At 37.6% G+C, this 22,265-nt stretch overlaps 1 protein-coding gene across 14 annotated transcripts in view; it reads right to left on the bottom strand.

The window, feature by feature from the left end:
- DLG2 (discs large MAGUK scaffold protein 2) overlaps positions 1 to 22,265 on the bottom strand; it is a 1,989,136-nt gene that overhangs the window by 879,042 nt on the left and 1,087,829 nt on the right. For 2 of the 14 annotated variants that reach the window (XM_070425756.1, XM_070425753.1), the window contains exon 1: positions 8,311 to 8,391. The exons of the other annotated variants lie outside the window; for them this stretch is intronic. In XM_070425756.1, the coding sequence (XP_070281857.1) occupies positions 8,311 to 8,388 (78 nt within the window). In that variant the 5' untranslated portion in view covers positions 8,389 to 8,391. Of the gene's footprint in view, positions 1 to 8,310; positions 8,392 to 22,265 lie in introns of those variants that run through there. 14 annotated transcript variants of the gene reach the window in all.

Here is a 22,265-nt window from a genome sequence, read left to right on the forward strand (position 1 = left end):
CCACCATGCACTAGGTGACTTAAACAACAGAAATGCATTTTCTCACAAATATGGAGGATGGGCAGCCCAAGGTAAAGGTTTTGGCAGGGTTTGATTTCTGGCAAGAGCTCTCTGCCTGGCTTGCAGATGGTCACCTCCTTGTGTGTCCTCACATGGCAGAGAGAAAGAGAGATCTCCCTTCCCTTATAAGGCCCCTGATTTTATCAGATTGGAACCTCACCACTATGCTCTCATTTAACCTTAATTATCTCCTAAGTGCCCTTTTCCACATCTTCACATACACTTGGGGGCTAGAGCTTCAATATATGAATCAGTGGAGTGGGGGTGAGGCAAAATTTAGTCCACAGTAGATGGAATGGGGATTCTCTACTTAACTAGAATTTTCAGATTAAGAAGGTACAAGAAATAAACACTCATGCACAAACATAAACCTGTAATATTTTAGCTGGAAAATGTCATAGTTTGATGTATTATTATTGCTGGTTGACGAGAACTCCGGTATTCTGATGACAGTTGTTTGTTTCATTTCATTGTTGGTGCCAAGGAGAGTGGGAAAAAATGAGAACTGGAGCTTCCAACCGCACTGCTAGCAAATGCCTCCTATTCCCTCTTCCTTCAAAGAAAAGGGGCAGTAAAGAAAGAAAAGCCTTGGATGTCTCTTATCTTGCTCCACTTTGAAAATAGGTGGATTCTCCATTATATTCTTCTTACTAATGTTTAAAGGCATTCCAGGCATTTCGTATATATTCATTTGACATAAATGTTCTTGGGTTTTCTTAGTGCTAAGCATTGTGCTAGGTGCCAGGAACACAAGGATGAATGAGATCAAATCTTTCCCTTTAAGGACTCTGCAGCCTTATAGTGAAATGAAATTAGGATCAAAGATGGTTAGAATGGAAGGATTCTGACTGCGGATGAAAAACTCAGGCCCAGAGAGATTAAGAGATTTAGCCCAGGTGGCAGGCTTGTTGGAACAGCGCCAGTGAACACATAGGCCTGCTGACCTCTGCTCCAGTCTCTACTCCTACAGAGCTCAGAGTCCTTCATCCAAGTCAATCATTCAATAGTATTTATTTAAGGCCTACTATGTGCTGACTGAATGGGACAGAATTTATATTGGCTTAACAATTTAATCAACAATTTATTTAATGAAATAAGACTACCTCTGATGAAATTACTAGCAATTACCAGGTTTTATCTAAAGTGAGATGGTTTCTCTATTAACCCCATATATATGATACATATGCAAATGAAATGTGTACATTATCAGATTATCAACTTTATCTTTACAATGATTATCATGATTGAACTAATCTTGCTGGAGGGAAGAGTCTCCCCTTCCATCTTCATCAGTCAATATAATACCATAGACGACCAGGTAGAGGAAGACTGTTCTAAAGTATATTGAAGACAAAAACAAACAAACAAACAACTAAAGTTCTATAAACCGGACTGAAAGTAAACTACCTGGATATCTGATCTCTGGAGGATCCCCAATGAGAAATCAAGTCTTATTTACAGCCACACAATTACTCAACAGAGATGAGGGCAGTTAGATGAGAAGATAGCTGTTGTGTTGGTCTATCTCAGTGATGGTGAACCTTTTGAGCTCGGCGTGTCAGCATTTTGAAAAACCCTAACTTAACTCTGGTGCTATGTCACATATAGAAATTTTTTGATATTTGCAACCATAGTAAAACAAAGACTTATTATTTGATATTTATTTTATATATTTAAATGCCATTTAACAAAGAAAAATCAATCAAAAAATGAGTTCGAGTGTCACCTCTGTCACACGTGTCACGTGTTCGCCATCACTGGTCTATCTGTTCTCCAAATCACTGGCTCACCCAACCCATGGAAAGGTTAAGAGCATGTGGTCTGAGTGGTTAGGGTGATAGTCTCTGGATTTGGCAGGAACTGTCTCTGAATGCTGGTTCTCCTACTTATGACCTTGGGCAAATTCCATAACATCTTATACCTCAGCATTTTCATCTACAAGACGAGGGCTAATAATAGGTTAACTTACAAGTTTGTAATGAGGATTAAATGAGATGATGCATGGAATGTGTATGTCATAGTGCTTAAGTACGTCTCAATAAATAGGCAGTACTATTACTAGTAACAATTCTACAGTGATTTTGTGACCTGCTATCTTCCTCTCCAGCCTATTCTCTTCCCCACCTCCTCCTTCATTTCAGCCATTTCTCTGATCCTGTCTTTCCCTTTCTCTCTCCCTGTTGTGCTAACAGGTGTGCCTTGTTCTCTGCCAGGGTGGACAGCATGGTGGGAACCTCAGAACAGGTGCTACTTACTGTCCATTTTGCTACGTGTTTCACCTGCTAAGTGACAGGGAAGGACTGCAGGGCTGCATTCAGTGTGGACAAACACCTGTCTTCTGTATCACCACAGCTAGGCAGACACTGGCGCTGAGTCATGCTGCTGCTCACCACCAATGTGCTCTCAAAACTCTGAAGGCTCTGAGATAGGGGCCTGAGAGGACAATCCCTCCCTCTCTCCAGGTCAGGCTACTCTTTAATCTTCCCCAAGGCAGGAATAGACAAAGGAAGATGCTATTATTCACTGAGGAGTGAAGAGTCTTTAACATCAGGAGTTTCTTTTTATCCCTAAGCTAAATTTCAGATTCTGCACTTAAATTCACTTTTTAAAGTTATCTTTCATAGAGAAAAGTAAACTTGGTATCTAACTCATTGTAAACATACATCACATATTCAGTATACTAATATACAATATATAGTATTAAATAATACAGAGTACTCTGTATATATGTTTGTTTTTACTGGTTACGAGATTGAACTCTGGTCAGACATGGTGTCTAATCCCAGCTACCTACTGTTGATGTGTTTGTGCTCTAAAAACTGATCATAATAGTCTCACTAGAACCTTGTATTAGGACAGTTCTTGGCTCATAGAAAGAACTCAATGAAAGTTAACTATTATTGTTGTGGTTCAGACACATATATATATAGTGAGAGGCCAGTTGGCTTCTTGAGCTTTCTCTCCTGCAATCTAAATGGCTCCTGATTATTGCTTTTAATTTGTTTTTTTTCTATAACCTTCATTTTCCTTCTATTCATTTGCTGTCCTATGTCTAGAATAGGACATAAAATGCCAGTTGAGTCTAATCAGCACAGGATAAATGCATAATATATTTTAGGATTATCTTCTATATTTCCCTATGTCAACTAATAATATGAGTTGAAGAGAAATAAAAATGATTTGATAGCAAGTGTGTAACTTTTAAACACTTTATTTATATTAACTCATTTTATCATTAAAATAAATCCATTCATTCTTTCAGCTATGCCATACTTTGATTCTAAAAATATGCTTTTTTCACATTTTAACATCTCTATAATCAAGATTTATCTTGCAAATGATATTCTATAGTTCTTTGGCAATCTTTTGTTCTTAATAATACATGAAATAGTAGTGCATTTTATAAACTGATGAAAACCTAGAATCAATGAAGTAGAGTATAAGAGACAACCATGTTGCAGGCAGTCTTTTAGGCCTAATAATTTAGTGAACAAGACTGAACAGTCCTTCGTTTAGAGAATCCATTCTAATTAGGAATACAGAGAAACAAAAGATGATTTCAACATATGTACAACTGTTCTGGGAGCCAATGGAGACTGATCCTTTGCTTGTAGAAGACAGGGAAGGTTTCCTAGTGATGGTGATGTTACCTAAATTGGACTACAATTAGCCTGCAGCTTGATTGTCATCCAATCAAACAGGATAAGTAACAACAACAACAAAAAAGCTGAAAAAAGCATGGGACATTTAGGAATCTGAAAGTGGTTCAGAATGGATTTAGAGTATCCATGCAAGAAGGACAAAGGTGTGAGGGCAGAGAGGAAAGCAGAGGCCATATCTTGATGGGTCTTGCAGACCATGTTGAACTGCATCCTGAGGACTCTGGAGTGCCACTGAAGCACAGTGTTACGTCCATCTGACAAATGAGAAAAACTAAGACCTGGAGTGGCCAAATGACTGGCTTTAGGCTGGATAGCAAAGAACAGGAATAATGTAATTCCCTCCCTCTGAGACTTACCTTAAGCCAGATGTGTATGTTATATCAGGATTACCCAGGACATTATTCTCTCACTGGCTATACTGCCAGCAAATGCATTACTAAATTGTCCTTTCTTTAGTTTATATTAAATTAACATGTTTGGTTTTGATGAGAGGAGGGGAGAACCAACGTGTGGGTTCTTAAAAAATTATTTAAGGTGCATGTGGCCTGGTATCTAGATATTTGGGTTCAGTTACATCACTTATAAGTTATCAATCACTGCCAAGGTCATCCACAGTTGTGTCATTAAGTGAAGGACCTTGATGCCAGTCTTTTCTAAATAAATCATGCATTCACTTTCATAGTGCATACTTAACCAATACAAATAAATAAATAAACAAACAAACAAATAAATAAAACAAAAACAAATGAAAGAGGCAATGCTTATGGGGGGTGAAGGTTCACAACATCTTTATACTCTTGCATTTTATTATGCCACCAGAAATTCATTTCAATTTATCTTAAGGCTTTTTCAGCTGCTTTTTAGAGTCAAACAATCCTTAGTTTGACTAAATTAAACAATTTTAGTTGAAATGTGACAAAAAAAAGCATAATAGGAAGACACTAACTTTTGAATTAATTACACAGGGTCAGATGAAAAAAGAAAAATATTTGAATGAAGATATTCTATTCCAGCCAGACAGTCTTGACTCAAATTATCACATTTAAAGTAATTTTGTTCACAGGATTTGTTGGTTGGCACAAACTGTCTTTTTTAATGAAAGAATAACAAAGAGCCTTTTGCTTTTCTTTTTTAGAAATAAGACAACATGAATCACCTAATATCTTTGACTCACTCAAAAAGGGAGCGCATCTACAGTTGACAAGCATGGAGGTCCTTTTTGATCAGAGACATCTTTAGTTTCCAGAGAACAAGCAATGAGTACAAATGCCAATGCTTAGGTCATGATGATATGACAATTACCAGCTATTTAAAAGAAATAATAGGTGCCAAGATTATAGCTTGCTACACTAATCCAACTGAAGGGGACAAAGAGTATAAAGTCTTTAATAAAAGGACAGACAGCAGTCTACTCAATATAGTTTAGACATGGCCTTATCTGAAATAAAGGGGTTAAATCAGTAACTTTGATTCTGTAAACCTCATGACTTTGGAATTTTAATTTCAAAAGAGGGGGGGACAAGATAAGAAGGAATGGTGAGCCTTCTTAACACAAGACTGGTGAATGACAGGGGGCTAGAAGAGAATGACAGAGACCGAGGAGTCATTTTTTAGAATGGTAAACTCGGGCTCAAATCCCAGCAATGATACTGCTAATTCTGTGACCTTGGACCAGCTACTCTTCTCTCTGGGACGTCAGAAAAATGATTTCTACGTCACAGAATTGCCATGAAGATTAAATGAAACTCTATGCTTAAAGCAAGTGAGGCATAATGTGTGTGAGTAGGGACTACTGTTAATATTATTATTTTGTGATTATTATTACATCCCATGCTTCTATTTAATTCTATTGGCATTAGATGAAGTAAACAGCAGACCAGGCAACCATGAATAAGACACACTGCATGTTTAGAGATGGCATTTAGGCTTCTATATTCCCAATTAGCTTTTCAATTAACCCCAGCCTTGAGGAATATACTTCCCAGACCATATCTGAATGCTAAAATAGGACTGATGGGCTCTTATGGGTGCAGGTTGTTTTATTAGAGTAGGAGGAACTAAACTAAGCTACCTATTGCAAAAAGAAGCTGAAATTTACAGAACACACTAAAACAAAATCACAATCATTGGCTGTGATACATATTTATACCCCCAAAAGCTAAACTATGCTTTGACTCTATCAATAGCTCTTTCACATTTAAGTGTACTACTCATTTTCTAAATATAACAAAATAATAATCTTATTTTATTCATCTTCCTTCATCTTACAATAAAGCATGACAGCATATAGTCAGCAGCCCTTCACACCCCACTCCATGTTTGCGATTATATGACCTCTGATGCTATAGTAACACTGTATATACATTTAATGAGCTTTTTCTATTATTTGCTAACTGCCTTCTCAGTTAAACCACATTACTGAACTTATTATACAAACAGTAATCACAATAGTTGGCTTAAATAAGTCATGTGATAAAACTAGGTACACAGAATAAATCAACTATTTCATACATTCACCAAGCCTGGACCGAGGGCCTTCACTGTTTAAGGCAGCACACCTTTCAATTTATTCCAGGAACTCTGTGAATATAAATTCCATAAAAAACAACAAACAAACAAATAAAGTGTGAAATGCTCTTTCCTTGTTATTTAGCATCACCTAGTATTCAAAATTAACTCCTCCTAGCCCCCTTGGCAAGGACAAGGGCATTAGAAATGATTGTTTTTTAATTTGGTCTTTATCACTCAGAGAGCAAAACTTCAGTTCTCTCGTGTTGATTTCCAGACTCCCTGAGATAAATAATTTAAAACTCTTCACCCCACATTTGGCATCTTCTTGCCGTTCTAAGCATTAACCATCACAGAAATGACAAGGAGGTATCAGAGTCCCCGAACCAGCTTCTTCCCACACTTAAGAAATAGAAGCTGTGTCACTTCATCAGATCAACATCCTTTCGGGTGCTATACACTGACTTTCATAGAGCTGCTCTTCTCCACATTCAGGCCGAGCCTGAATTGAGTGTCACTGGGACATTCAACTTTTTTTGCATACTAATTTGGCATAAGGCATTATTTCCCAGGGGCTTCCAGAGCCATCTGTGGTCCCTGACGGTCCTCTCATCCATGCAACCTATAATTTTCATAAGAAGAAGGCACTTTTTCAAAACATTTGCTCAAAAAAAAAAACTTACAAGTCTTTTCTCTTAAAAATTACTTGAGTAGCAAAAAACCAAACCCTCAAGCCCAACTATTCAATATAAATGGTGCTAGTACATGACAATTAGGTTTGCAGTCTTTCACCTGTGATATATATATATATATATATATATATATATATATATACACACACACACACATACATACATACAGGAAAGAGATCAATTCTACCCCACTCTTGCCTACCCTTCCCCCACCAAAATGCTATTAAGTAACGAGTTCGTCATCATTGTACATTCTTCAGATCTGGACATTCTACAAGGCTACAGCCCTAAAGTCAGAGCTTCAGTGATATTCTCCCTTTTCCCACTACACAGAATTGTATCCTGGTTTATCACTGGATTCTTACTCATGTTAGCAACATTCCTACTCTGAAGAAACAAACAGCAAGTTAAAGTGAAGAGGGAGGACTGTGCCACAGGCCAGAAAAGCCATCTCAGGATCCATCTCACCAGTAGATTTAAGACAGACAGGACACTGGACCAAAGGTTGCATCGTCAGAGTAATAGGAAAAATACCCATCTCCCAAAATGTGGTTACCTTTGGAAATCCCCCCAACACTTCTCAAATTGGATACAGCTCACCTAAAGAAGACAGTTTGGCCGATACTCCAAAGACATAGGGCCAATTAGAGATATAAGCTTATAATGCATCTTAGGACTTACAGGCCATTTACATTTTCCAGAGAATGATAACTAATGAGGTAAATCTACACAGAGGTTTTCTTGAAACAACCAGTCCTGCTGAATAAGAGAAATACAAAGCCATCCTCCAAATGACTATCCAATTAGAAATACAATCCTGGCTCCTTGTACACACTTTTTAAATGACGGCTCTTGTTGATCTGAAAACACTACCAGGTACCCATGTGGAACCTGGTCATTGTTATTCGGAGTCCCAAATATGTGGTCCTAGGACACCAACTGGGACACAAGTACCGGGGAAACACTCGGGGATCTATCATGCCCCCTTCGGAATCAAAAACCATAGTCATAAAAATAATGCGGTGTAGCAACAAGTTTACTAGAGAGCTCCCCGAAGAAGCCAAAATTTCAGCTGCTCAAGGGTTTTTCCTGATGTAATTTAAAGGAAAATTAAGTCTCTGTGGAGACACTCTCTCCATTGATGCTACCACCAAAGATTTTGAATAGCCAAGATCCGACTTAGCCCCAAATCTACACCCCCCCCCCCCCCCCCCGCCAAGTAGCTAGGCTCCAGGAGTCACCCCTTCTCTAAGTGGCATGGACTACAATCCCGGTGAGAGGCAAGCTCTCTCCTGCCAAGCTAATAGCGACTGCGTCTGTGCTCGGACTAGCCGGCCAGAGCAGGCAGTTTGCAAATCGGAAAGGTAATCTCCCTCCCCGCTCCATACCTTTTCGGATTTCGCCTTCCTGGCGTTGTGCACGAACCTGCGACCCAGCTTCTTGGCATACCAGATGGAGGCGAACATAGCGAGGCCAGTGGAAGAAATGCACAATGAAGCTGCTGCACAAACAGTTTCCCACCTCGGCTCTGAGACGAGCGGAATCGGGCTGGAGCTGTCACTCGCAGGCTGTTGCTTTCTCAGTTCCTCTCATGCTGGTTAGCTGAGGGAGGGGGTGGGAGGAGGCAGGGGTGGGGGAGAGGCAGTCCTGTTTGGCCAGTCTGCAGGTATATTTACATCCTGCCAGCAGGAGGTCCGGGCCGGGCGGTCGCTGCCTTCCCAGCTGGCTCTCACAACCAGTCAGCTAGGTATCTGTCTGCAGTTCTTGGGCACCGTCACCACCCAAACTCCATGTGTGTCTGGAGGAAGGGAAGCCGCAGTCCACCCATCCGGAGGCGGCTCACCTCCAGCCCTAGGCTCCGGGAGTTACACGCCTCGCTTGGCTTCCCTCCGCCTTGACTGTTCGTGCTGGCAGCAGTAAAGACAGACCCACAGCCAGCTTCCCAGGTAAATCAGCCAATACAGGAGCTGCCAGGCACAAGGCAGAGAGACAGGGCCACCAGGAACCTAGCCCCGCGGGCACAAACAGGTGTCCCTAGAGCCTGTACCCTGCTCTGATCCTCAGAGAATATGGCTGGTAGGTGGCTGGGAAGAGAGGAGTCCTTCCCTTACCCCCTCCTCAACTCCATTTGGTCCAAGGAAAGTTACCTCTGCTCATGCTCCAGGCTTATCTATACCTTACAAGGGTGACACTTTATTTTTTGGAGACTGGGCCAGGACAAAGCACAAAGTGAGCCTGAATAAAGGTCCTTAAGTTTTCAAACTCATTGGCTCTACCTCTAAACCTATTGGGTGCTCCTCTATGAACACAGGTTTTCAGCCTGGGTATTAGGGAATGGGGAGGAGCTTAAATCTACCTTTAAACTAAAATAGAGCAATCTACTCCTTTTTTTTTTTAACCCTTGAGTGTTCTTGCAGTGATAGTCAGTGTTACATGGAGGGCTGTGATGTCACTTTTGGGAAGGTAAATTTATGATTTCTGGTAGCTCCTAAACCATGCCCCTTTGAAGAAACTTCACGTTTAATTCTACACTAGGTGCTTTCAATGTCAATGATCTTATTAGGGTTTAGACTTTGAGGCATTTAAAAGGTAGAGTCAGCCCTGCCAGAGTTGCTCAGTAGTTGAGCATCGACCTATGAACCAGGAGGTCATGGTTCAATTCCCAGTTGCAGGCTTGATCCCCAGCGGGGGGGGCAGCGCGGGGATGCATTAGGCAGCCCATCAATCATTCTCATCATTGATGTTTCTATCTCTCTTTCCCTCTCCCTTGCTCTCTAAAATCAATTTTTTAAAATATCTTTAAAAAAATAAAAGGTAAAGTCAGTTTTAAGAGATATGTGTTTTGTCCAGTGAAAGAGCATTTAAGCCTTTACACACAAACTAGAGAAGAAGTGACTGGAAAATCTTCCTTCCACTGACACACAAACAAGACTCCATCCAGTAATTGTTTTCCAGCTGTTCTAACTGAAGTGCCCAAATAATGTCCAGGATATTTGGAATAGAACTCCCTTCTCTCACTAAAAATCCTGTCAGGTTTACCCTAAAAGAGGTTCAGTCTTCAGTCAACAGAATGCTGTTTGACAAGGCATATCAGATATCCTCGCTGGCAATTGGATAGTAGGCAGTATGGGATACAATGGGAGTCAGAACGCATGTCCCTGTTAATCACTAAGGTAACCCCGGTGCCCAGAACAATGCTTCGCACGATGCATTCTATGTATGTTTGCTGAATGAAAGAATGATCTGGGTTTTAACTCTGGCCCTGGTCCTAACTTGATGGCTTGTTCTGAGTTTGATCTGCCTCATCTGTAAATTCTGAGAGCTGGGCAGATGATTTTTAAGGCCTCCCTGCCTTATGAGTCTATGATTCTGATTATCCCTCTTCATGTGAATCTTGAACAGAATTGTTTGGTGCTCACTTAGGGGTGTATACTCTGCGAAAATGACTCAGTGTTTTGAAAAGCCAACAGTGGCACCCTGGGGATAGTATGCCTAGCTGCCACCTAGGGTTTGGTTTGGCCATCAACTGTTTCTGTTCCTCTGTGCTTTCACTTCTGTGAACTCCACTTTTCTTTTGACACTCTCAGACAACTCCTGTGCCAAATTTTCCACATCACACCCTATACTCTATGGAGGAAAAATGACATAGGAATCCAACAAATAAATAAATGATCACTCCTGCTCAGTTTTCAAAGAGCCACTCAGCAGGAATACAGCTTACCCTAATATTGCCATGATGCTAAAAGTATGCATTATTTCTGCATAAAGTTTGTCTAAGCCATATTGTAGTTGAAAGACTATTCAGTTAAGAATAAAGTAGATGAAAAGGAGAAGGGGAGCAAGGCTCCCAAAATTAATGAGTAAAAATAAATTTTTTTTAAAACAGTTTAAGATGGACTCAGATAATAAAGAGGTGAGAAAAAATGCTGAGCTCTTAAACCACTAATATTAAAGGGGGAAAATCAAAGAATGTTAATTTACTCTGATGGGGCTGCCAGATCATAAAGTAATTTTTGCACCTTCTTCATAAGTTAAGATTTCCTAGGTCACTAAAACTGGGGCGTGGAGAGATCTTTGATGTTTGATTGTTTTGTTGTTTGGTTTTACTTTTATATTGAAACTTTAATGACCTTCTTCACACATCTGACCCAGAGCCTTTATAAACTTTTACGGGATGGGGTTCTGAAGAAAATAAATTGGCCTGCCAGCTAAGATTAACTTAAAAATAACAATAATAGCCCAGCCGGTATGGCTCAGTGGTTGAGTGTCGACCTATGAACCAGGAGGTCATGGTTGAATTCCCAGTCAGGGCACATGTCCGGGTTGCTGGCTCCATCCAGGAGGGAGTGTATAGGAGGCCAACAATGATTCTCTCTGATCTTGATGTTTCTATGTCTCTCTCCCTCTCCCTCCCTCTCTGAAATCAATAAAAATATATTTTAATAAATAACAATAACCACTGTTCCTAAAATAGGCAGGTGAAGGTAGGAAAGGGAGAGAAGTAGGACATTTGTGGTCAAGATCCACATATATGTTCTGCAGATGCTTAGCACAATGCAGGTATTCAAAATATATTTGTTGAATGCATCTATGACAAAGGACAATCCACAAACTTTACAGACTAGAAGATCCAATAGAAGCATATCCACAAATTTTCAGTTGTAAAAGTCTTTTGAAAGATGGGCACCATTTAATGAAATGACACCGTTGCTGTAGTTATACAACCCCTTTCCCCGGGTTTCTGCACAGATGTGCCTGCTACAAAGGGGTGGCAGCTGCCTATCATAAATCCTAATGATCTCTAACCATTGCTCTCCTGATTGAGATAAACAACTTTTGCAGTTATGCCGTAAGGAAAACCAATTTTTCATATGCTTTCCATCTGTATATCATCACTACCTGGACAGACCGTTTCTTTTGTAATTTCATTTTTAATACCTCTCATATGACAGAAGCCTAACAGTACAGCTGAGTCTGAGATGCAACATTAATCCTTTTAAGCAGCTTTGGGTTCATGCCTCAACAGACACACTGTGAGTCTCCTCGGAATTCTCAAGGTAAATGCAATGTTTAAATCAAGCTATTAAGTATTAAACAACTACATTTTCTGCCTAGCACATGAACGATTTTCTTTTGAAAATCATCTAGGTATATCATCGATAATTATATAAACAGACTAAACATTAAACCTGAGAAGCTGCTAGCTTGAAAAGCTTTCTAGAATGAGTGTTTAATATACACCAAAGAAAATGCATGCTTGAGACATAAAAACGCTAATGTACAAAACTAATAAACATTCAAATATTTGTCTGATTTGTTTGCATATCTGATAGCCCTTTAACATCTGATATTAGTCCATTATTAAACAGCAGGTATAGGACATATGCTAAGTACATAGAATTTATTACTAAAATTTATAAAAATAATATTTAACTTCAATTCACAGAAAAACCAAGATATTGATGTTAGTTATCCCTGTGGAAAGTAGTGGAAAGGGAAGATTAAAAAAACAACAAGACAACAAACAGGGCACCAAATACAAATGTATTCACAATACTAATAACCCCAAATAAAGGTGACCACCAGAGAAAAGAGAATTAGGGGCTAGAAAAGAGTGCAAAAAGGAAGATAAACTATTCAATCAAAAAATGGGAAAAGGATCTAAATAGACACTTTTCAAAAGAGGACATACAGAAGGCCCAGAGACATATGAAAACATGCTTAAAGTCACTAATCATCTGAGAGATGCAAATCAAAACAACGAGATACCATCTCACACTCCTCAGAATGGCTATCACCAACAAATCAACAAATGACAGTGCTGGAGAGGATGTGGAGAAAAAGGAACCCTCCTGCACTGTTGGTGGGAATGCAGACTGGTGCAGCCACTGTGGAGAACAGTACAGAGTTTCCTCAAAAAATTAAAAATGGAACTCCCATTTGACCCAGTAATCCCACTTCCAGGAATATATCCTAAGAAAACATAAACACCCATCAGAAAGGATATATGCACCCCTATGTTCACAGCAGCACAATTTACAATAGCTAAGATTTGGAAACAGCCTAAGTGCCCATCAGCAGATGAGTGGATTAAAAAACTGTGGTACATCTACACCAGGGGTCCTCAAACTTTTTAAACAGGGGGCCAGTTCACTGTCCCTCAGACCGTTGGAGGGCCAGACTATAGTTTAAAAAAAAAAACTATGAACAAATTCCTATGCACACTGCACATATCTTATTTTGAAGTGAAAAAACAAAACAGGAACAAATACAATATTTGTATTTTCATGTGGCCCGCGGGCCGTAGTTTGAGGACCCCTGATCTACACAATGGAATACTATGCTGTTATATTAAAAAAGGAGCTTTTACCATTTGCAACAGCATGAGTGGAACTAGAGAGCATTATGCTAAGTGAAATAAGCCAGTCAGAGAAAGATAAATATCACATGATCTCACTCATATGTGGGATATAATGATCAACATAATTAGATGAACAAGAATAGATCCAGAAACAAATGGTAGGGGAGGAGCGGGGTTAGAGAGCAACCAAAGGACTTGTATGCATGCATATTAGCATAACCAATGGACACAGACACTGGGGCAGTGGGGACTTGCCCAAGGTGGGAATGACTGGGGGGTGATGTCAATTGGGGGGAAAGGAGACATATGTAAAACTTTAGACGATAATAAAAAAATATACAGTGCCAGGCCAGTGTTGCTCAATGGTTGATCATCAACCCTTGAGCCAACAGATCACCAGATTGATTCCCAGTCAGGGCACATGTCTGGGTTTCAGGTTTGATCCCCAGTAGGGAACATGCTGGAGGCAACCTATTGATGTTCTCTCTCACAGATGTTTCTCTCTCTCTCTCTCTCTTTCTCTCTCTCTCATCAATTTAAAAAGCCACAGTTATATAAACAATTACATTTTGCTCTATACATTGTGCTATTTGTCTTTTACAATGAGAATATATTCATATTTTTACCAGTATGATTAAAAAGATAAGCAATACTTCTCCACAAAAATGTACTGATTATTTACTCAGCATCAAACTCTGGGACCACCAATTGAATAAGATATAATCCCTCCTCTCAAGAAGTCCTATATAGTTGGGGGCGCATTGTATTAAGAAATAAATTTTAATGCAGAATGGCACTATAACAGATAGGAGAAAATTATGTAGGAGCTCAGGAAAAAACATACTATTTTTGTTTCTATATTTTATAAGACCAATAATAAATGTTATCTATAAAAAGTGCAATAATTAGCGTGAGTGTATATAAAAAGTAAAGGAATAGCTAAATCTCTCTGTCTGTTTTATCTACATGGACAATAGAAAAATGGTCACTATAACTTTTTGTGTATGCATCAAAACCAACATGTACAAACTGATCCATTTGCAGATAGATATATTCCTGCCCCGAAGAGTCAACCGGTTATGGACAAGTGTGACAATGTTTGAGTCATTGCAAATATAACCCCAATGACTAATTATAATGGGTTAAACCTACCTTTTTTCTGCTCTCAAAATCACATATCTCATATATCCTTTCTTCTAAATGTTGAATCATGATATACTTAGGCACCCAGAGACGTGAGGAAGTTATATAGCACTCACCACCCATATACCTGCCATCCAGATTTAATTAATGTTAACATTTTGGCATATTTGATCCAGATTAATTTTAAAGAAATAAACCCTTCATAATATGTTCAAAGTCCCTCCACCCTACCCTGCCTCAAATTCATCTCAATATAATGCTCAATAAACATTCTTGTACCTCTCTAAGCACATGCAACTTTAGAGTAGTTACTTCAAAATGTAATTGGTGAATCACAGAATGTGTCCATTTTAAACTTTTATAACAAATTTCTCTCCAATTTACATCATTACTAGTTTATAGCAGTCCTACATTCTAGATGACACAGTATAATCAGACATTAAGTTTTCCCATAACACATAATGTTTAGCTCCTTGGAGTTTTGATGTGCATTTTCTTGATTACTGGTGAGATTTAGAAACTTTTCAAATGTTTACAGGCTATTTTAACTTCCCTCTGTTCATAACTTCTGACCATTTAAAAATTAGGTTCAAAATGTCCTTTAATAGACAATTGGATGAAGATGATGTGGTATAATAATACAATGGAATACTACTCAGCCATAAGAAAAGATGAAATATTGCCATTTGCTACAACATGGATGGACCTTGAGAGTATTGCGCTAAGTGAAATACGTCAGTCAGAAAAATCTAAGAACCATATGATTTTACTCATTTGTGGAATGTAAAACAAACTCATAGACCCAGACAACAGTATGATGGTTACCTGAGGAAAGGGAGGTGGTGATACTAAAGGGTAAAGGGGGCCAAATATATGATGGAAGATTATTTGACTTTGGGTGGTGGGCACAGAATGCAATATACAGAACATGTATCATAAAAATGAACACTTGAAACCTATATAATCTTATTAACCAATATCACCCCAATAAATTAATTAATTAAAAATAAAATAAATAAAAAATTAAGATTAGGTACTATATTTTTATTGATTTATAAAAACATTTTATGTATTTTGGACACTAATTCTGTATTTATTACATATACTGAAAATAGCTGTTCCCAACTTCTGACTTGTCTTTTAAAGTCACTCTATGTTATACAGTCCTCATAACAATTTAAATATACTGAAATTTATCAACATTTTCCTGTATGCTTGTACATTTTGTATCTTGAGAATTTTTCCTATTTCAAGTTTATAAGTATCTTGTATTTTCTCCTAAACAATTTTTTTTCTTTTTATAAATTTTCAATTAAAAATATGGTTTGAGATAGGAATCTATTTTCTCCCATATATATGGCAGTTTCCTTCCTTCCTTCCTTCCTTCCTTCCTTCCTTCCTTCCTTCCTTCCTTCCTTCCTTCTTTCCTTCCTTTTTCTTTCATTCTACTGGTATATAAAAATTGTATTCCTGTTCTTTTTGACTTGTAATGCTTCTCAGTCATATGTCTAGATTATATGAGTAAGCATATAATTATTCTGAGCTCTTTTGTTATTATTCTATATTTATTTACCTGTGCCAATATTAAATTATCTTGATTACTATGCTTTATGATATATATTGATATCTGAAGGACTAATCATCCTTTTCATTTGATTTAACTTTTCAAATTAATTTTTATAAAGTTGTACATGCTATGCCCAGTAATCCATTATTATTTTATACTATGTAGTACTATGTATTGTAGTGTATATCCCACACCTGCTATTATATCTTGTAGTAGGTTCATTCCTCACCAAATCAGTCATTATTATTATTATCACCATCACTGTTTTTTCCAATTAAAGGTTACTCAAAATAACTACCTTCTAACAGTTTATTTTCTCATCATTATTTTTAGCAATCTAACCCTCCTAAATGTTCTTTTTATCAAAGTACCTATTTTAATAGTTATTTCTGCAAAAAATCTGTGATGGTTAAACATACTCAGTCATTTTAATAAATTTATTATATTTTTTTAATTTCTAGAGGTCTCATATATATATTCACCCTGTCTTTTATCATGGTGTGTTATTATATTGAAATTTTTATTCCTTATATTTTTCCTGAACTGTCTACATTCACCTTAGAGTTTGAAGGACAGCAAAGGTAAACAGAGATTTCTAGATTGATAATATTTTCCCTCAGCATTTTGGAGATATCTCATACCGTTTCTGGAATCTATTTTTATGACAAGATGTCCTCTGTCATTCAAATTGCTACATTGTAAGGAATGTCTCTTTCTAGGTTTGTTTGAAGTTGGTTTTTTTTTGTTGTTGTTATTTTAATCTTTTTAACTGCTGTTTCAATACAATGTTGTTGTTTTTTTCTAAAATTCTGCTTGGAACTCATCCTTCTTTAATCTGATGAGTTATAAAATAAAAACTTAATCATTATCTTTTCTAATATTCTTCTTTCTCATTCTCTCTGTTGTCTCCTAAAACCTTCTTATATTTTTCCTGGAACATTTCATTCTACCTATCCTATTGCTTCATATAGCTTCTATTCTTCTTCAGTGTTGTGCTATTTTCATAGTTATATTCTCAGATCCAATTATTATTTTTAAGTTTTAATCTCCTGTTTTTCCTGTATACAAAGTATTCATTTTTAATAAATTATATTTTTTTTAATTTATAGAGGAGGGTGTATATATATATATATATATATATATATATATATATATTCACCCTGTCTTTTATCATGGTGTGTTATTCTATTAAGATTTTTATTCCTTCCTCTACTATACTTTTTAATGACTACTTTTATCTGATACTCTCATTATCTAATTTTTTTGGAAGTCTAATCCTGCTGATTCCATTCCTGGTGGCTAGTTTCTATATGTCATTGTACACTTGTATTATAAGATCTTCGTTAGTAAGATTTACTTCCTATGGGAGTCTCAGGGACCTTTAGTTATGCAACTGTTGGTACAGACTAATTTTGCACATATGCTAGTTGCCCAGAGATTTCACTAGTCCAGAAGACATTTCATGTTTAATATTTGGTTTAGTGTTAATCTTTCCATACAAAAGGGTTAAATTTACTTTTTCTTTTCCTTTTCCACTCACAATAGAAATATGTTTCCTTATTTTTTCCCTGGTATAATAAAGTTTTTTAGAAGACCTCTCATTAAATGAGAACCCTTTTAACTTTTCAGTTATATGCAGGGATTTCAGTTTCATTTCTGTTCCTTGGGTGATTCTAAGGTCAACTGTCTTGCATCAGAATCTCACATTCTCATCTTCCAGGGCCCTTATGGAGTTCTATATATCCCGGGAAACTGTAGTCAGTTCAGAAACTCACTGCACTGGCCATCATTTTATACAAACTCAAGTCAGGGTGGCATTAACCCAAAATTAAACTGGAGAATTTCATTAGCCTGCACATGAGGTTTTAGTATGTGATAAACATGTCTGACAATATTATGTGTAAGATTTATTACAAAATGTTTCATGCAAGACAACAATATGGTGAAAGCTGGGGGTTGGATGCAGGGTAGAGGGGGGCATAGGGGGAACATCCATAATAGTGTCAATAATTAAAAAAAAGAGATTTCATGAAGTCACCTAAATCAAATATTATTCAAAAGTCACTATCATCTACACTAATAAAAGATAAAGATGCTAATTGACCATACCTTCGCTATGCCCACCAGCCCATCAGAGTGATATGAAAATTAACCCAACAAAGATGGCAGCTAATTTGCATATACTGGCTGGGAGCGAAGACTGAAGACAACGTAGAAGGAAGCCAAGCGCTGCAGAAGGGAGCAAAGTAGAGGTGGCGGAGACAAGAATGGAGCCAAGGCGATGGATTTGGGAGGCGGGAGCGGAGCCAGGGCGTGGCAGGCAGCCGGGGCGCGGGAGGCGGTGGCGGGAGGCGGCGGGCGGGAGCCATGGCGGCAGAGGTGGGAGTGAAGCCCTATTCTTGCAGGAATCTTTCTGCAATGGGATTCTAGTATAATAATAATTTACCTAAAGTTAGCAATAACATAGACCACCACCACATTTGAGACCTCAGACAAGTAATGCCAAGTTTATAAAACGAGTTGATAATGGAAACCACTATGTTGATTATAAATCTCAAATGTGAAAATGCATGTACATTACTTAGACATGTACCTGGCATACATTATGGGTGTAATAAAAATGTTGTTTTTGTATATGGTATAAGTTGGTGGTCTAGTCCGTCCTTCCTTCCTTCCTTCCTTCCTTCCTTCCTTCCTTCCTTCCTTTTTCTTTCTTTCTTTTCTTCCTTTATTTCTCCCTTTCTTTCACCCTTTCTCCCTTCTTTCTTCCTTCCTTTCTTTCTTTGTGTATGTACCTGTCCAATTTTCCCAGCACAATTTACTGAAGAGACTGTCTTTACTCCAGTGTATGCTCCTGCCTCCTTTGTCAAATACTAATTGAGAATAATGGCTTGGGTCAATTTCTGAGTTCTCTGCTATGGTTCCTTGATCTATATGCATGTTTTTGTGCCAGTACCAGGCTGTTTTTGATTACATTGCCTTTATAGTATAACTTGGTATCCAGTATTGTGATTCCTCCAACTTTGTTCTTCTTAATCAAGATTGCTACAGCTATTCGGAGTCTTTTTTGGTTCCATATAAATTTTTAGAGTGTTTGTTCTAGATCTGTGAAATATGACATTGGTATTTTGATAGGGATTGCATTAAATCTATAGATTGCTTTGGGTTGTATGGACATTTTAATGATGTTAATTATTCCAATCCATGAACACAGTATATACTTCCATTTGTTTATATCTTCCTCTATCTCTTTTTTCAGTGTCCTGTATTTTTCTGAGTACAGTTCTTTTACCTCCTTGGTTAAGTTTATTCCCAGGTATCTTATTTTTTGTTGTTGCAATGATAAATGGGATTGTTGTGGGTTTGTTTTTTTAAGTTTCTCTTTCTGAGAGTTTATTATTGGTATATAAAAATGCCTTCAATTTATGGATATTAATTTTGTATGCTGCTACTTTGCCAAATTTATTTATTAAATCCAGTAGTTTTTTGGTGGAGTCTTTAGGATAAAAAAGCTGTGGTACATTTATACAATAAAATACCATGCAGCTATAAAAAAAGAAGGATCTATTATCCTTTGAGACAATATGGAGGGACCTGGAGATTATTATGCTAATCAAAATATGCCAACCAGACAAAGACAAGTATCACATGATCTCACTTATATGTAGAATCAAATGAACAAGAGAAACTGACAAATAAAATAGAACCATTGGCATGGAAGCATGGAACAGACTGATGAATCTCAGATGGAAAAGGGGTGGAGGGGTAGGAAGAGATTAACCAAAGAACTTATATGCATATATGCATTGCCCATGGACACAGACTATAGGGTGGTGAAGGCCTGGGGTAGGGCAGGAACCAGGTGGAGTGGAGCAATGGGGAGAAAAAGGAGACACTGGTAAAACTTTCAACAGTAAAGATAAAAAATGTTGTTTTTATTTTTATTCATCCTCTAATCTTCAGAGAAGATTAAAAAAAAAAACACAACAGCCAAGACAAAAAAAAAATTATATGCGCTTAGTATTATGAAGAAGCAGAGCATGCTTTTTAAAACTCTCCTTATGTTTGTATTTAACCACCTTCACTGTCCGGATGTCTACCTTCTCTTTTAAGTCTTTTCTTTATTCCACAAGTGAAGACAACCTGTAAATATCTTTCATAATTTAAAGATTTTTAGTTTCAAAAGTGTCTCTTTTCTGAGGCAGATTAATATTTTCTTAAGCTTTCTGAATACTTTTAATTTTTTTAGAGTCTTCTCAGAGCCTCTTTTCATTGTAAAAATCTTTCATAATAAGGACAACTCAAATAGATCCCGAACTTCTAGTACTTCTGGATCCACATGCTGTGATTTGCCCCCATGCTTGAAAATAAAGTTTGCTATAGCCGAGGATAGAGATTGATAAGGTAATGGCTACCAAAAGAATTTACAACTGAGTAGAAATAGATAAGAAGCAAAGTGGAAGAACATCAAGCCAGAAGCCAACAAAATATGGGTATCTACTGAAATATGCAAGATCTGTCACTTGGGAGTAAAAAAAAAAGCCAAAAACATGCAGTACATATAGTTTTCCTAAAATAGTTACACAATGATAGTAGATGGGTAGTTAAATAATTTTGTAACAGATGGTTCAATTCAATATCTTCAAATGTACCTGCCTTGCCAAAGCATGCCACAAATACAGGCATTTAAACATCACTCATCTAAACTGAGCCCTCTGGCATGGGAACTTCCTTATCAATTATAATTTAGTTAGCCCAGTATCCTATCTATCTCAACAATAGAATTATTTCCATCCATGGGGGGGGGGGGGGGCGGGGGCGGTGTTAATTTGGGAATCAATATTATGAGGGTTTTTTTTTCCTTTCAAGCAGTTGTCTTACCTCTGGGTTTTGGGCTATATAATCAATTTCCAAAGTCCTCTTAAACTAATCTATTAGTCCATGATGTTATGGCCCAAGAATTGATCTGTAAGACCATGGACGTTTAAGTCCAATGGCCATTATTTCATGAAGCTGTGGTCTTGCCATATCATCTTCTGAACCTTTACAAAAATATTCTGTTTCCCTGACATATTCAATGTACTTGCATTTTTGCACATGGTGTTCCTTCTGACTGCAGTCCTAACCTTCCATTTCACTTCCTGCTCCCTGCCTTCTATATGTAAGAAATCCTTACACATTTTTGAAACTTGGCTCAATAATTCTCTGTGGAATCTTTCCTGAGCCCCTTAGAGCCAATTTGTTCTATTGCATTAAAGTTAAATTTTCCTATTGTACTTTGTACATATCTCAGGTTTAGTTCTATTACATATATATTGTGATTACTGTGAACTTAAATGTTTCCCTCTAAGTGACAATTCAAGAAAATTCACATGCCTTATTTATTTTTGCATCCCCAGAAATCTAAATAGTCCTTTGGACATGGCAAGCATTTAATGAAAATATTTGAATAATTTAATAGTTACTAGAGGCCTGGTGCATGAATTCATGCACCAGTGGGGTCCCTCAGCCTAGTCTGTGGGATTGAGCCAAAACCAGCTTTCTGACATCCCCTGAAGTGTCCTGGATTGCAAGAGGGCACAGGCCAGGCTGAGGGACCCCACTGATGCACCATCAGGGCAGGGGAGGGACGTGGGAGGTTGGCCAGCCAGGGAGGAACCTCTGGAGGACTCCAGGGCGTGTCTGACCTGCCTTGCTCAGTCCCAACCTGCTGGACTCCAGCAGCAAGCTAACCGACCTGTCAGAGCATCTGCCCCCTGGTGGTCAGTGCATGTCATAGCGAGTGGTTGAGCAGCCTTATCATATCATTAGCATATTACACTTTGATTGGTTGAATGGATGACTGGACGACCAGACACTTAGCATATTAGGCTTTTATTATGTAGGATTTGCTGAATGAATGAATAAATGAATGAGCCTGTCACTTGAATTAAACTGCTTCATTCTCCTGAGAGAAGAAAAGAAGGCACTATATGGGTATCATTATGTATTTATTATTCCTCTCTATTCGTACTTTTACCTCATACTAATTTTTGTACTAAAAAAGATAAATCAAAGACATTGTAAGAAGGGTTCAAAGTGCTTTGAAAAACAATGTTTTAAAAGGTAAACCAATGAGACTTATTTATTTGTGATCTACTAGCTGTCAATTTTTTCACCTTGTAATTCCTCTTCTTCATAGATAGATACAGGAGATCTTTTACAAAACTTAACAAATAAAGCCATATTTATAAGTAAATAAATAAACTCCCTCCTTTATTTTTTTTTAATGA

Source organism: Myotis yumanensis, unplaced genomic scaffold (assembly GCF_028538775.1).
Source record: "Myotis yumanensis isolate MYYU_CA2020_CCGP unplaced genomic scaffold, mMyoYum1.0.hap1 SCAF_10, whole genome shotgun sequence".
NCBI lineage: Eukaryota > Metazoa > Chordata > Mammalia > Chiroptera > Vespertilionidae > Myotis > Myotis yumanensis.